This window comes from Talpa occidentalis, unplaced genomic scaffold, assembly GCF_014898055.3.
Source record: "Talpa occidentalis isolate TD23 unplaced genomic scaffold, MPIMG_talOcc4v2.1 talOcc4.5, whole genome shotgun sequence".
Lineage (NCBI taxonomy): Eukaryota > Metazoa > Chordata > Mammalia > Eulipotyphla > Talpidae > Talpa > Talpa occidentalis.
Genome location: NW_023604861.1, coordinates 110,712,485 through 110,726,389, shown reverse-complemented (window position 1 = coordinate 110,726,389; position 13,905 = coordinate 110,712,485). Strand labels below are relative to the sequence as shown.

The 13,905-nt window shown below is 41.1% G+C and overlaps 1 protein-coding gene across 1 annotated transcript; it reads left to right on the top strand.

The window, feature by feature from the left end:
* The first annotated feature begins 529 nt into the window (after positions 1-529).
* Positions 530-12,526, top strand: EPCAM (epithelial cell adhesion molecule). The gene is made up of 9 exons (XM_037528099.2): positions 530-599; positions 3,397-3,501; positions 3,782-4,022; positions 4,610-4,675; positions 6,249-6,312; positions 7,565-7,666; positions 8,340-8,540; positions 10,157-10,201; positions 12,070-12,526. The coding sequence occupies exons 1-9, from the start codon at positions 533-535 to the stop codon at positions 12,109-12,111; spliced, it is 933 nt and encodes a 310-aa protein (XP_037383996.1). The 5' UTR covers positions 530-532; the 3' UTR covers positions 12,112-12,526.
* Positions 12,527-13,905: the final 1,379 nt, after the last annotated feature.

The following is a 13,905-nucleotide window of genomic DNA, read 5'->3' as shown; positions in this document are numbered from 1 at the left end:
GGGTCGTCCTCTCCGGTAAAAGGAAGTCTCGGCATTTTCTGTCCTTCGCCGCCGCCCCCGGGTCCGCAGTCGTCAGCGGCGCGCCCCGGGCCCACCGCCCTTCCAGCCCTCACCTGCGCCGCGGAGGAAGTACCTGGCGGCGGGACCGGGCGGGGCGCCCCCGGCGAACACCTGGGGAGGGGGTGGCACCCCAACGGCCAGCGGGTGTGGGGGAGGGGAGCCCGCTCCCTGCCCCGCCCCCGCCGCCCCCGGGCGGTGACTCACGTGGAGAAAAAGGGGGCAGAGGTGAGCAGTGCGCGCGGGGGCCGGGGGCGGGGCCGCCAGGGCGTCCAGGTCTGCTCCGCCGCGCCCCGCGCCCAGATCCCGCAGCGACCTCGACCCGCTCGCACCGACGGCCCGGGCCGCCAGCACCCCGCCGCGGCCCTCGCCCGCCGACCCGCGCGTCCGGCCCCGCGCCCCCGCCGCCCCGACTCCGCGGAGCCGCGCCCTCCCGCGCCCCGGCCCGCGCGCGCGCTCTCCCCGGCTCCGCAGCATGGCGCGCCCCCAGGCCCTCGCGCTCGGCCTCCTGCTCACGGCGCTGACGGCGGCGGCTCAGAACGGTGGGAGCGGAGTGGGGGGCGTGGGGCGGGCCTGGGGGGCGGCTTTCGGCGTCCGAGACGGGAACGGGGTGGGGGGCGGCGCCGGCGGCCGCTTCTCGGCCTGGAGCCTGGACGGCGCGGGGCGGGCGCGCGCCGGGGGAGCAGCCGCGCTTTGTGGCTCTGAGCGCTTCGGGGAGGCGACCGCGCCGGGGTAGGAGGGGCTGGGGGGCCGCGCGGCCAGGTCCGGGGGATCCTTCGGCCCCCAAGCGGGGAGGAGGGCTCGGGACGGCCCCAGGGGCGCCCTGCCCGCGCCTCCCGCCGGGGCGCGCCCACCACCGCGGGCCGGCGCGCGCGGGGGCTCGGGGCGCGGCCGGAGGGCTCGGGGGCCTCGGCGAACTGCTACCTGCCCGCCCGCCCCTCCCCGCACCTCCGCGGGCCCCGGATGTGGGTCTCGGCGGGGACACGAAGCCGCCCAGAGGCCGCTGTGCACCTGCTGGCGGGAGAAAGTCCTTCTGGGCTTTGCTAGGCGTGTGCTTGTTGCCCTTTTCTAGGGTTCGTATTAGTAATGCCAGGTTTATTGTAGGGAACCCAGAAAAACCGGTAACCATAAAAAGCAAAAAACCTGTAATTCCTACCACTTCAAGAAAATCCCATAATTTACAGTTGAGTACGCTAAATCTAACCGCGGAGATGTGTGTCTTGATGGTCTTCCTCCCCTCCCCCCCATAGCATCCAGAGTTTTCCATTCCCCTTCTCCTTCAAAACCACGATTTAGATGGTGACAGAGCAGTCTGTAGTGTGGAAGGTTGCACCATTATCCAAATGTTGTATATACAGTTTGATCCAGTTTTTCGTACCCTGGAACGAACATCTTGGCTGCTACCTGTTGATTTATTTGTAAAATGGTGGCTGGAAGCGAAATTGCAATTGCCCAGAACATTCTGGAAAAGCCTTTAAATTTCCACCCAGAGGTTATGGTCTAATTCATTACCGTTTAAAATAAATGCAGTTTAGTCAACCCTAGCTTCAGTCTGAGGCTAAAATCTTACTCGTTAATTGCTTTAAAGTAATGTTAGATGCTATGAGCTATGTTCAGAAAGTCTTTTTAAGTTTCAAATCGTTTGCGCATGAAAAAATGTGCTTTTGCTAATGTAGTGTAATGCTGCGTACGGTTTTAACTCCTGAGGACAGCTGCTATAGGAGAAATGTAATTTGCTGGGCAAATTAATTGGTGGTTCATATTGATTATCATTTAAACGGGGAAAATTAAAAGCTTACTTGGGGTTTGACGGCTCAATATGAAAATTCTTTGGCTTGTCATACAAGTTTTGAATGATTACACTCTGGTAGCTACACAGATGGAGTTAGATGAACTTTCCAATTTGAAGTTAAAATGACGACATTCTGAGATGTCACTATTAACATCAATGGCAAGGGCTAGTTAGTATCACTTTCAAAATTGGGTGTTAGGGTTTAATTTAGCTAGAAAATCCACATACAGAGGGTTCCCCCCTCTCCAGCTGAATTATAATTTTTCTAGGGTATAAAGTATAATTTTTCTGGGATACAAAATAGTCCAAAGGTTGGATAAGTTCTTATTAAGTCCCAAAGCAAGCTTGTGTTATTTTTAAAAATGAGGTGGGACAAGTGTTGGATTGTAAGTTATTTACAGATCCTAGAACTGGAATTGTTGATTTTTGGAAAAAGTCAGTGACTGACAGACACAGGTTTATTTAGAAGGAAGAAAGGAGCTGATACTGGGAAGATCATAAAGCCATATTTGGAAGTAGTAAACTAAATAAACCTTTGGACTGTAAGACCCAGTGGTTACCCAAGAGGGAAGGAAAAACTTGGTGAGGAATCAAGACAAAGGAAGCAATTGTGTGGTGAAGGATAGACTTGAACTATTTGAGGTGAGTTTAATGTAGTGTAAATACATATTGATTTTCAGTGATGCACACATCAACTTATATAATATTATAAGGCACTTCAATTAAAAAAAGATGTTTGGAGGGCTATATTAAAAACTCAAAACAAGAATTCCTGTAAATTAGACTATGTTGGGCCTCCCCTGTTGGTGCAGGCAGTTGAGTGCTGCACTGTGAGGCTGTCCTCGGCCTCTGTAGCACAGGTTGGATCCCAGCTGGCTGGCAGGAATCCCACATGGCGTGGCAGACCTCTCCTGTCTCGCCCGCTGCTCCCCTCAGCAGTGTATTTCATAAGTCTGCCTCTTTTGCTCCCTGCTCTGTCTCTGGTGAATCCTCTCACTCTCCCGCACATCTGGCCTGTACCCCGGTTCTTATATAAAAATAAAAAAAAAATCTAAATTAGACTATGTCTATGCAGTATATATATTTAGCATAGTGCCAACCACTCAAAGTACATATGAAAAACAAAACATTTCAGGACTACTTTTTAAAGCTTTTCTTCTTTGGCATTTTTATCGGAACATAATGTAGCTGGGACACTAGAGTTGAGAGTGATCCACATTTTATTTTATTTTTTTAGCTTTTATTTATTTATTTATACAAGCACTGGGTACAGTCAGAAGCACAGGAGGGTGAAAGAATTCACCAGAGCCAGAGTGGGGAGCAGAACGGGCAGACTAACGAAGCACACTGCTGAGGGGAGCAGTGGGCAGCAGGAGAGATCTGCTCGCCATTTGGGATCCTCCTCTGGTGGCCCGGAGCAGCCGGGATCGAGGATCGAACCAGTGCTGTAGAGGCTGCGGGCAGCTTCACAGCCCAGGGCTCAATTGCTGCACCACGGGGGAGACCCATGATCCACATTTTAAAGGGGATTTCCCCCCCCCCTCTAGATTGTAACTGTGAAAACTATAAACTGACTACAAACTGCACTAAGATCGGGAATGAATGCCAGTGTACTTCAATTGGTTCACAAACTACCGTCATCTGCTCAAAACGTGAGTAGGATATCTTCTTTGTCTTTAAACTTCATTTTGACTTATACTCCTCTAATGGATATGTCTTAAGTTGGGAAGTGTTTTATTGGATCATATCTGAAGCATGTTATTTTGCTGGAATGATGTCATATCTGAAGTTTTTTATCTTTAGAAAGTGAGTGTGAAAACATGCAAGTCTTCAATAATCTTTGGACCTAGGAGTTCAGAGTTAAGGAAAATTTTTTTCCTTAAACACAAAACTGCAGTGGTTTTTCAGTTTGACATTAAGCTTCCTTTCTAGTGGCTGCCAAATGTTTGGTGATGAAGGCAGAAATGACTGGCTCAAAGTCTGGGAGGAGAGTGAAACCTGAGGGAGCTATCCAGAATAACGACGGGCTCTATGACCCTGACTGTGATGACAAAGGGCTCTTTAAAGCCAAGCAGTGCAATGGCACCTCCACCTGCTGGTGTGTGAACACTGCCGGAGTCAGAAGAACCGATAAGGACAGTGAAATAATCTGCTCTGAAACTGTGAGAACCTTGTGAGTTGGGCTGCCTTTTATGCTTTTTCAGATTCGTGTAATTGCACTTAAAGTTGGGTTAACGTTAAATGAATATGAATAATTTAAGCTATTTATTTATTTGCCTCATGTATTAAAGTGCAAAATGGTTGTCTTGCAGATTATGTAATGAAAAGGAACAAACAGACTCAAACTAGCTTAAGCAAAAAGATTTTATTGGCAGGGACTAGAAACTGTAAAGATCTGAAGACAAACCAGGCATTCCCCCACATCTTTCCTTGGGAGCCTCAGGGTCACTTTCTTTATTTCAGTACCATTTTTGTCTTTTCTCTAGAATATGGCCCAATATAATCAGCTAATCCTTAACTTTACATGACCTTGTGTGTTGTACCTGGAGGGTCAATGTTAGAATGGGTGTTCCCTCCTGTAAAAGTCCCTCATGAAAGCTGTGTGAGGGCCAAGAAAGAAATTAAGGGCACATCTAATGTATAAATCCTTTTTCTGTTACCTCTATTGTAATTCATAATTTTGGAAATTTTAGCATTAACCCTTTAGGAAAATAATATAAACTGAGTTGTTATAGTCAATACTGTCTTTTTACTTTACAGCTGGATCATGATTGAATTAAAACACAAAGCAAGAGAAAAACCCTTTGATCTAGAAAGTTTGAGGACGTAAGTGCTGTTGAATATTTGCACAAATCTCCCTTTCTGTACTATTAGAAAACTAAACTCTCAATGCTTTTTCATGTATTTCTGAAAAAAATACTGTGTTTTTTTTTTTTTTTTAAAGATTTATTTATTGATTGATTGATTGATACATACAAGCACTGGGTACAGTCAGAAGTGCGGGAGGGAGAGAGAACTCACCAGAGCCAGAGCGGGGAGCAGAGCAGGCAGAAGGACTGAAGTACACTGCTGAGGGGAGCAGCGGGCGGCAGGAGAGGTCTGCGCGCCATGCGGGACCCTCCTCCCGAGGCCGGGAGCAGCCGGGGATTGAACCGGCGCTGCAGAGACTGCCGGCAGCTTCCCAACCCAGTGCTCAACCGCTGCGCCACCGGGGAGGCCAAAATACTGTGTTTTTAACCTTATTTTGAAGTAGTTTCAAGAATAGTATAGATTCTTATAGTACCCTTCACTCAGTCACCAATAAACATTTCCTCCATTTTCCTTTTATATGTAAATATGTGCTGAGTATATGTGTGTACTTTCTAAATACACATAAATATTTTGCTTCCCAGAACCATTTAAAAGCAAGTTGTAGATATCATGCCCATTCATACATAAATATTTTAGTGTCTCTTCCTGGGAACAAAAGATAATACTTTTTCATAATCAGTGCAGTTATCAAATTATGGAAATTGAATTTTTTTTTATATTTAAAGAGCAGCTTTATTAGGGAGGGGATAAAATAGTTAAAGACACTTGCATAGACCCAAGCGGGCAGGAAGAGCTGCCCCAGAAGGGACAGGTTTGCTAAGAGAGGCCTGCATGGTTGCAGGCAGGCGGCCTTGACAGGTCACAGGCAGGCAGGAAGGCTGCTGCACTGCAGAGGGATAGAGTTGGTGAAAAAAGGCACCTGCATAGTCACAGGTGGGCAGTGGGATTGCTGCCTGGGAATTGAATCATATACCAAATTGTGCCAACTTTCCCAATGTTGTCCTTTGTAGCAACTTTTCCCCCACTGACCCAGGGACCCATATACTGCATTTAGAAGTCATCATGGCTTAGTCTCTGTTAATATGGAACATGGTCTTTGCCTTTGTTTTTCATGACATCGCTGATATTGAAGAGTGTAGACAAGTTGATTTATAGAGTATCCCTCAAATGTGGATTTGTCTGACATCTAATAAAATACAGGTTATGCATTTTTGCCAGAAAAACTACTTCGGTGATCTTGTGTTCTGGGCACTTTACATCAGGAGGCACATGATGGCAGCTTGTCCCTTTACTAGTGATGCTAACTGGTTAAGGTGATGGCGTTCAGGTTTCTCCAATGTAAACTTGCATTTCCTCTTTGTGATCAATATAATCCATGGGCAAATACTTGGATACTGTAAACATCCTGTTTCTAGTAAAACTGGAACTCAATTTTTAGCATCAGTGGATGAGTACTCAATTATTATCATGATAGTTGCAAAATGACATACAATTTTAGGTAAGTGTGGTTAATGACAGTTCGACCTTGTTTCTTAATGTTGTGAGGTACTCTTTTTTTTTTTAAATACGGATTTTTAATTATTTACAGTGCATTCAAGGAGGTAATCTCAACTCGTTATCAACTGGATCAAAAATATATCACAAATATTGAGGTAAGATTTTTTTTCTTTTTTTAGTAATAAGATTTAGCAGCAAGTTGATGGGTCAATATGGTCTGGGTATGCTTTTTCTGGTAGTGGTTAAACTGCATTTGACTAACAGTCTTGGGCACTTATACAAATTCCCTGTTGCTGTTTTCCTTCCATGACCTTTGAAAATCTGTTTACGCTTAAAGAAAATGTCTTTTCTCTCAGTATCCCTAAAACATGCTAGTCTTCTTGCTCTGGAGAAGTGCTCTCTGTGATTCCATGTATTTGTTTTAGCTTGCTTCCTAGCTTCTGGCTTAAGGAGCTAGTTCTATACCAGTTAGTTAGCCCTTCCTGAACTCTTTGAACTCTAGCTGGAAAATGCTTAATAGTGTGATTGAATTCGTTCAAGTCAGAGTCAGGAATATGAGTTTATTCTCAAATGCTTCCAAATTAAAACCAATGTCATATATATATATATATATTTTTTTTTTTTGGTGGGACCCTCACCAGTAGCCAGGGAATGAACCGGTGCTGCAGAGGCTGCGGGCAGCTTCGCAGCCCAGCGCTCAACCGCTACACCACCAGGGGAGGCCCCAATGTCATTTTTTTAAAAAGACTTTTTGGAAGGAAAATACTTAATTTGTGTGTGTGTGTGTGTTTGGGAACACTTTTTTTAAGGTTTATTTATTTATGCATATAAAAGCTGGGGTATAGGCCAGAGGTGTGGGGGGTGAGAGGATTCACCAGAGACAGAGTGGGGAACAGAACAGGCAGATCAATGGAAGTAAACTGCTGAGGGGAGCAGCAGGCAAGTCAGGAGAGGTCTGCTGCGCCATATGGGTAGCTCCCTGGTTGGGGATTGAACTCTTGCTGCAGTGTCTGTGGATAGCTTCATAGATTGCATCTTAACCCCTTGCGCTACCAGGGAGGCCCAGAAAATACTTATTTGCTCTCTAAAATTGAGAATATGGTAAATGTATAGCGCATTTTCTTTAGCATTTTAGTTTTAAAGTAGTTCTAGCCAAATAAGATACATTAATATCTTTTAAAATGTTTCAAGAGAAAATTGTCTTTTGAAGAGAAAATATGCATTATAATTATCATCATTTACATTGCTGTCTTAATTTCCTTGGATAGATTTAAAGACCTCCCAAAGATTTATTAAATTATTAATGATAAACTCAGTTATACACGGAATATTGTGATTACAGGCTAATGATATTTTCAGATACCTTTGGTTATGGTACTAATTTGTATTATTCTGTTTTTCTCCAAGTATGAGAATGATGTTATCACTATTGACCTGATGCAAAATGCTTCTCAAAAAACTCATGGTGAGGTGGATATCGTTGATGTGGCTTATTACATTGAAAAAGATGTGAGTGGTTTCATTTTGTTTCTCCTTTTAGAAATGTATCATGCATCAGTCAGCTCAAAGTTTTTCATCATGTATTTCTCCTGCAGATCAACCATACTCTCCAAGTAGTTCAGTGCTATAATTTTGTTCTCTCTTGTTCACATGCATCTTCCTTAAATACCTTTCTTGCTCTGTTTATCCTTTTTATCAAGTTGATCTGTCTAAATCTTAGATGCTTAGTTACCTCCTTGGTAGTTGCTTAGTTTTTATGACCGTATCCTGTTATAACTACCATGAACAAGAAACTATAAAAGAAAAAAGCTGTATAACCGGAATGATTAAGATATTTCATTTAGATGTTAATACAGTGAGCTATTTCCTGATGATATCTGGAATTCTGGCTTGGGGACAGCTAAGGGGAGAAGGGATAGAAGAATAGCTAAAATAAGATGCGATTATAATTTGGGTGAAAGGCATACAGGCTTCATTATGCTTTTCTTTATACTTTAGTATATGCTTGAAATTTTCCTATTAATGAAGTTTCTTTTAAAGTTTTAATGTATGAGCTTGTTATCACTAAACCTTAAAGATTCTTGGCCAACAGTTGTTTTGGTCTGTAATTGGTGTGTAATTATATGTGGCTGTGCTTGGTCTTCTTGCATATTTTAAATTACATTTCTTCTTCTCAATACAGGTTAAAGATGAATCTTTGTTCCTTTCCAAAAAATTGGACCTAAAAGTAAATGGAGAACAACTAGATCTGGATGCTAGTAAAGCTTTCATTTACTATATAGATGAAAAACCACCAGAATTCACAATGCAGGGTCTACAGGCTGGTATTATTGCTGTCATTGTAGTTGTGACTGTAGCAGTTATTGCAGGAATTGTTGTGCTGGTGAGTATAGAGCAAGTAAAATTTCATTTAAAGATAAGGTGATGGTATGAAAAGTCTGTATCCACATTTCAAAACACATTGATGAAACTAAATCTTTTTTTAACAATTCTCTATCATGAATGAATCTATTGCATCTGGTGCCTTTTTATAGAACAGTCACAAAACAAGAAAGAATACCATTCTGGAAAAAAACTTAGTACCTCACAGGTCTCTTAGTGGGTTTCCTCAAGCAGCAAATATTCATCATTTCTTCTTACTAGAAGTAGTTTAACAAACTCGTATCAAAATTAGTGGAAACTACCTGAACTTCCAAATTGTTCAATGAAATGAAAATACGGAATACAAAATTAAGATTAGCATAGAAAAGTTAGAAGTGGTAAATATGAGGCAAAATTCTAAGTAAAAGAGCAGCAAATTGAATCTAGCTGTGCTTCAAATGAACGTGCCACCTGTTGATGTAGGGTTTATTCTAAAAATGTAAGGAAGCTTCAGCATTAGCAGATCTTACCTATATATCAGATTTCAGAAATATATTTGAGGGTATGTAGGGTATGTAGCTTAGTGAAATTACTGCACTTGTTTATCCATCTAGAAGAAAATTCAAAAGTTATATTCATATTTCACCCAACAGGGCTGCCTATATTGCTCAGCTGTGCGTGAATGGCACGTCACGGAGCATGGCAATGTGTAAGGAATTGGACAGTGCACCCATGTTCAGATTCCAGCTGGATCATAGTTAAAAGTGGTAGAATTCAAAACAAGCCTCAAAATTAATTTAGGAAATGTTGGTACAACCTTGTGGCTAAAGGAAACCTAGCAAGAGACAAGAAATCTAGAGTCTGTTGAGGAAATGGTAAACATTTAACTTCATTAAAATTAAACATTTTATCTGGCAAAGATACTGCAAAGTAAAAGACATCAGTGATAGGCTAGGGGGAAAGTCACAATGCACAAAAGGTATTATGCATAATAGATGTAAAGAATTATTACAAATTAATGAAGAAATTGAAGGAAGAATGACAACAGGTATGGACAGACAATTTACAGAAGAGGACTAATGCATGGCAAGTAAACACATGAAAGTTGATCATAGAAATCTAATTGTCCAGTAGAAATGAAAAAAAAGTACTTAAGAGTATGGTCAAGGTTATATATTGTAGCATTGCTAGTCAGAGTAAATTTGGAAAGAACTTGAGTATACATCAGGTAGAATGAATGAATAAAAAGAATGAGTTTATAGTGTTTGATCTGGAAGGATCTTATGATGTTAATAAAGAGGGGAAATAATTTTCCATGTCCCATTTGTAGACCCCCCCCCCAAATTTATATGCATGTTTATGTATATATACATTTTTACCTGTATGGAGACAAATGTATATATGTGGAAGAATGCACACCATGCTATTGAATTTAATTATAGATTATTCATTGTTTTCTCGATTTATTTTTGGTGTTTCACTTTTTTTTAAGTTTAATAGAGACACTTTAGAAAAACTATATAGAAAGATTTTTTTAATTGAATTTGTCCAGGTAGGAATTGTGCCCATTAAAAGCAATTTAGAACAGCTTTTTGTTTGGGTAGCATCTAAAATAGTAATCATTTTTCTTTCATTCAGGTTATTTCCAGAAGAAATAGAACACCAAAATATGAGAAGGCTGAGGTAAATGGACTACTTAATAAAAAGGCTTCATTTAATCTCTTGCTCCTAATAATTGCTATACCTTCCTAGACATCATTGGTCTCAATTACAGTGAAATTCCTTCATAGTATAGTCCTGAGGGTTTTAAGAACAGTCTTACAAGGGGCTGTTACCTAAATTTCCTTGTATGAGTTACATAGCAAACCATTTTATATTGAATTCTCTCTCATAAAATAGGGAGTTAGAAAGTCTGATTTTTAGTTTACAAAATATCAGTATTGATTGGAATCTTTAAGATGCTCACATCTGAGAAACTCAGTATAACTCATGACCTGATATATTGTCTCTACACCAGTGAAATAATCATTAAAAACAAAATTACTATATGACCTTGTAAATCTTACATACTAAATAGCCACATACACTAGTTTGATTGAAAGTGTGAGACTGTTAATGTGTTAGTCACTTGGAATTGGATCCGAGCACACTTGTCTCTAAATCCTATCAATAACATTTTCACTATACCCATATTTTGCATATGTATTTGTAATACTATGTATGCTGCTTACTAATATTTTACTAAATAACACAGAAAATAAAAGAATGTTGGGAAAAAACCTAACAGAACTAAAAAATTGTGAGGCCCTCCCTAGTGGCGCAAAGAGGATAAGTCTGAGCACTATGAAGCTGTTGGCAGCAACTGCAGCATGAGTTTGATCCCTGGCCAGGGAGCTAACCCACATGGTGTAGCAGACCTCTCCCATCTCTCCCAATACTCCCCTCGGCAATGTATTTCAGTAGATACACCTGTTCTTCTCCCCACTCTGTCTCTAGTGAATCTTCTCACCCCCCGCACGTCTAGACTGTACTCCAGTTCTTGTATGCATATATAAATAAATCTTAAAAAAACAAACTAGAAAATTCTAGCATTCTCTTTCCATGCCATAGTCAATCATCTGGGTTACTTGGTTTGGTGACCATGGGTCTCAGGAAGTATCCCTGAACTAAATCATAACAGAAGAAAGTAAAAATGACAATGTAGTGTGGTTAGGACCTGGGTTTGACCACTTATTTGCTGGGCAAGTTTACTTTTTTAAGCCTCCATGTTTGCTTATCTTAAGATAGGGATAATATAAACCCATTTTAGGGATTAAGCAAAGTAATCTGAAAAGTGTTGGTCCCACACTTACCCAGACCTAAATGTCTGTCAGCAGTATCAGTTATCTTGTCTCAGTTGTACCTGTCATTAATTATGTGACCTGGGACAAGTCACCTAATTTTGAACTTCAGTTTCCTCACCTGTAAAAAGAGTGGTAATAGGAAATGAATTGGTTCTTCTAGATGTAAACGTGGTACGCATTCGTAAGAATCTGAATTATTTTTAAAAGGTCACCTGCTATTTCTGGTTACCTTGGCCATCTTATCCACATAGCAGTTAGATTATGTATTCAGAGGTATGCTTCCTTGTAATAAACTTTTTAATTCAAAGAAGTCATAAATGTAGAAGAGAGTCATCTTGCCTTCCTCTTTAATAATTTTTAAAGTATTTTCAGTAAGGGCTTCCCTGGTGGTTCAGGGGTTAAAGTATTCGTGCTATCAAACTATCATAGCTACTTCTGTAGTCCCTGGCCAGGGAGCTAACCCATTTGGCACAGCAGACCTCTCCTGTCTTGCCTGCTGCTCCCTTCAGCAATGTATTTCAGTAAAATCCACCTTTTCTGCTCCCCACTCTCTGGTGAATTCTCTCACCCTCCACACCTCTGGCCTATACCCCAGCTTTTGTATGCATAAATAAATAAAAATAAATCTTTTTTTAAAAAAATAAAATATTTTCAGAATGAAAAAAAGATTGGAAAGCATTTAATTTTTTTCTTTTTCCCTTATTTCAGATAAAGGAGATGGGTGAGATGCATAGGACCCGCCATGCATAGCTGCTGTCATTTGAAGAGTAACTATTAAAAGGGAAATTTGGACTCCATTACAAATGTGTGAGCATGGGACAAGAAGATCCCTTAAAGATCTGCCTTTTTAGCTTAACATTATATGTTTTTAATAGTGAAACTTCGCTCTACTTAAATATAAGCAGCTTGAAATTGCTTATTAATCTTAAAATTTGTCCACACTTATTTTATATATATATGTAGATCTGATGTAAAACCCAGAACTTGTTTTACTATGCAATTTTGCATACTAAAATTAGGCATGATATTAAATAGTGTGCATTAAATATGCTTCCACAGTAGAGTTTGAAGACTTCTGTTTCATCCATTTGTGATTAACGCCTGCCTATTAACTTTGAGTCACTGTACATATACTTTTTTTATGAACTATGAAATAAAACATTCCAAAAACTAAATTTCCTTTGTTTGAATCATTGAATCAGAGTTCACAGTATATCCATGATAGGTTAAGAAATGCTCTGAATGCTAACTAATGTATATTCAGTGTAAATTGTATAATCAATAACATGTAACTTCTACACAGAAAACAGTTCTACTCTGAAGCTAAGGTTTTGTTTCAGACAAAGATTGACATTTGGCAAACACCTTGAAGCAGAAATAGAGAATGTTACGAACCATGAATTATGAATTGTATGCTTGAATGAAAAGCAAGTTTTTCAACATTTTACATAAAAAGTATGGTACAAACTTTTTCTATGAAATCAGAGTATCCTGAAATACTTTCATAGTAAATTTTAAAGAACATGAAAGAACAAGAACTAAATTTAAACAATTATCTATGACTTTTTATAGAGGCATGTTTTTATTTATTTATTTATTATTGTTTTACATGCACTGGTACAGTCAGAAGATGAGAATTCACCAGAGCCAGAGCGGGGAGCAGAGCAGGCAGAACTGAAGTACACTGCTGAGGGGAGCATGGCAGGAGAGGTCTGCGCACCATGTGGGATCCTCCTCCGGTAGCATCGAACCGGCTCGCACCCAGCGCTCAACCGCTGCGCCACCGGGGAGGCCCTATCTATGACTTTTAATCACTCCTCTAGTTGGCACAATTCTAGTATATCCCCAAAGTTTCTTACCACTGATGTCTATGTTCTATGTACTTCCCTCTCCTAGGGTGTGACCTATGAATATATTCGCCTCTTACTCCCAAGGATACATTAATGTGGCAATTCCATTAATGTGGAATTGCAGATGTAATTAAGATCCCTAATAATTTAAATTAAAAGGGAGATAACGGAGAGGACTTGATCCAATTAGGTGAGCCTTTTGAAATCTTGTCGGAAGGTAAGAGACAGGTGGGAACAGCAGGGATGCTCCTATTAGCCTTAAAACAAACCCATTTGGAGGAAAGGTCACCTAATAGGCTGACTAGGAGCCGAGGATCTAAGTCCCATGACCAGGAACTGAACTGTCAACCAGTGAATTTGGAAGAGGACCCAGTTCCAGAAGCGCTTGTTTCCTTGGCTGATACCTTCACTGCAGCCTGGAGACCTGGAGACCCAGTTATTTATGCTGGTATCCTAACCCATAATAGCAGGTAAATGTTACTGTCTTAGATGGTAAATTTGCAGCAGAATTTAATACAGACAGTATTAAAACACCAGGCTCTTTAAAGACAATAGGACTAGCAGATATAAGCAGTAGCAACTATTTCCTAGGGCTAAGGGAACATCCAAAGAAGAGACCTTTTCTACTCCCCCCCTCCCCATACCCTAAGATGCAGACCTTGTGGGAGAGGGCACTCTGCTCACTGACTAGCAG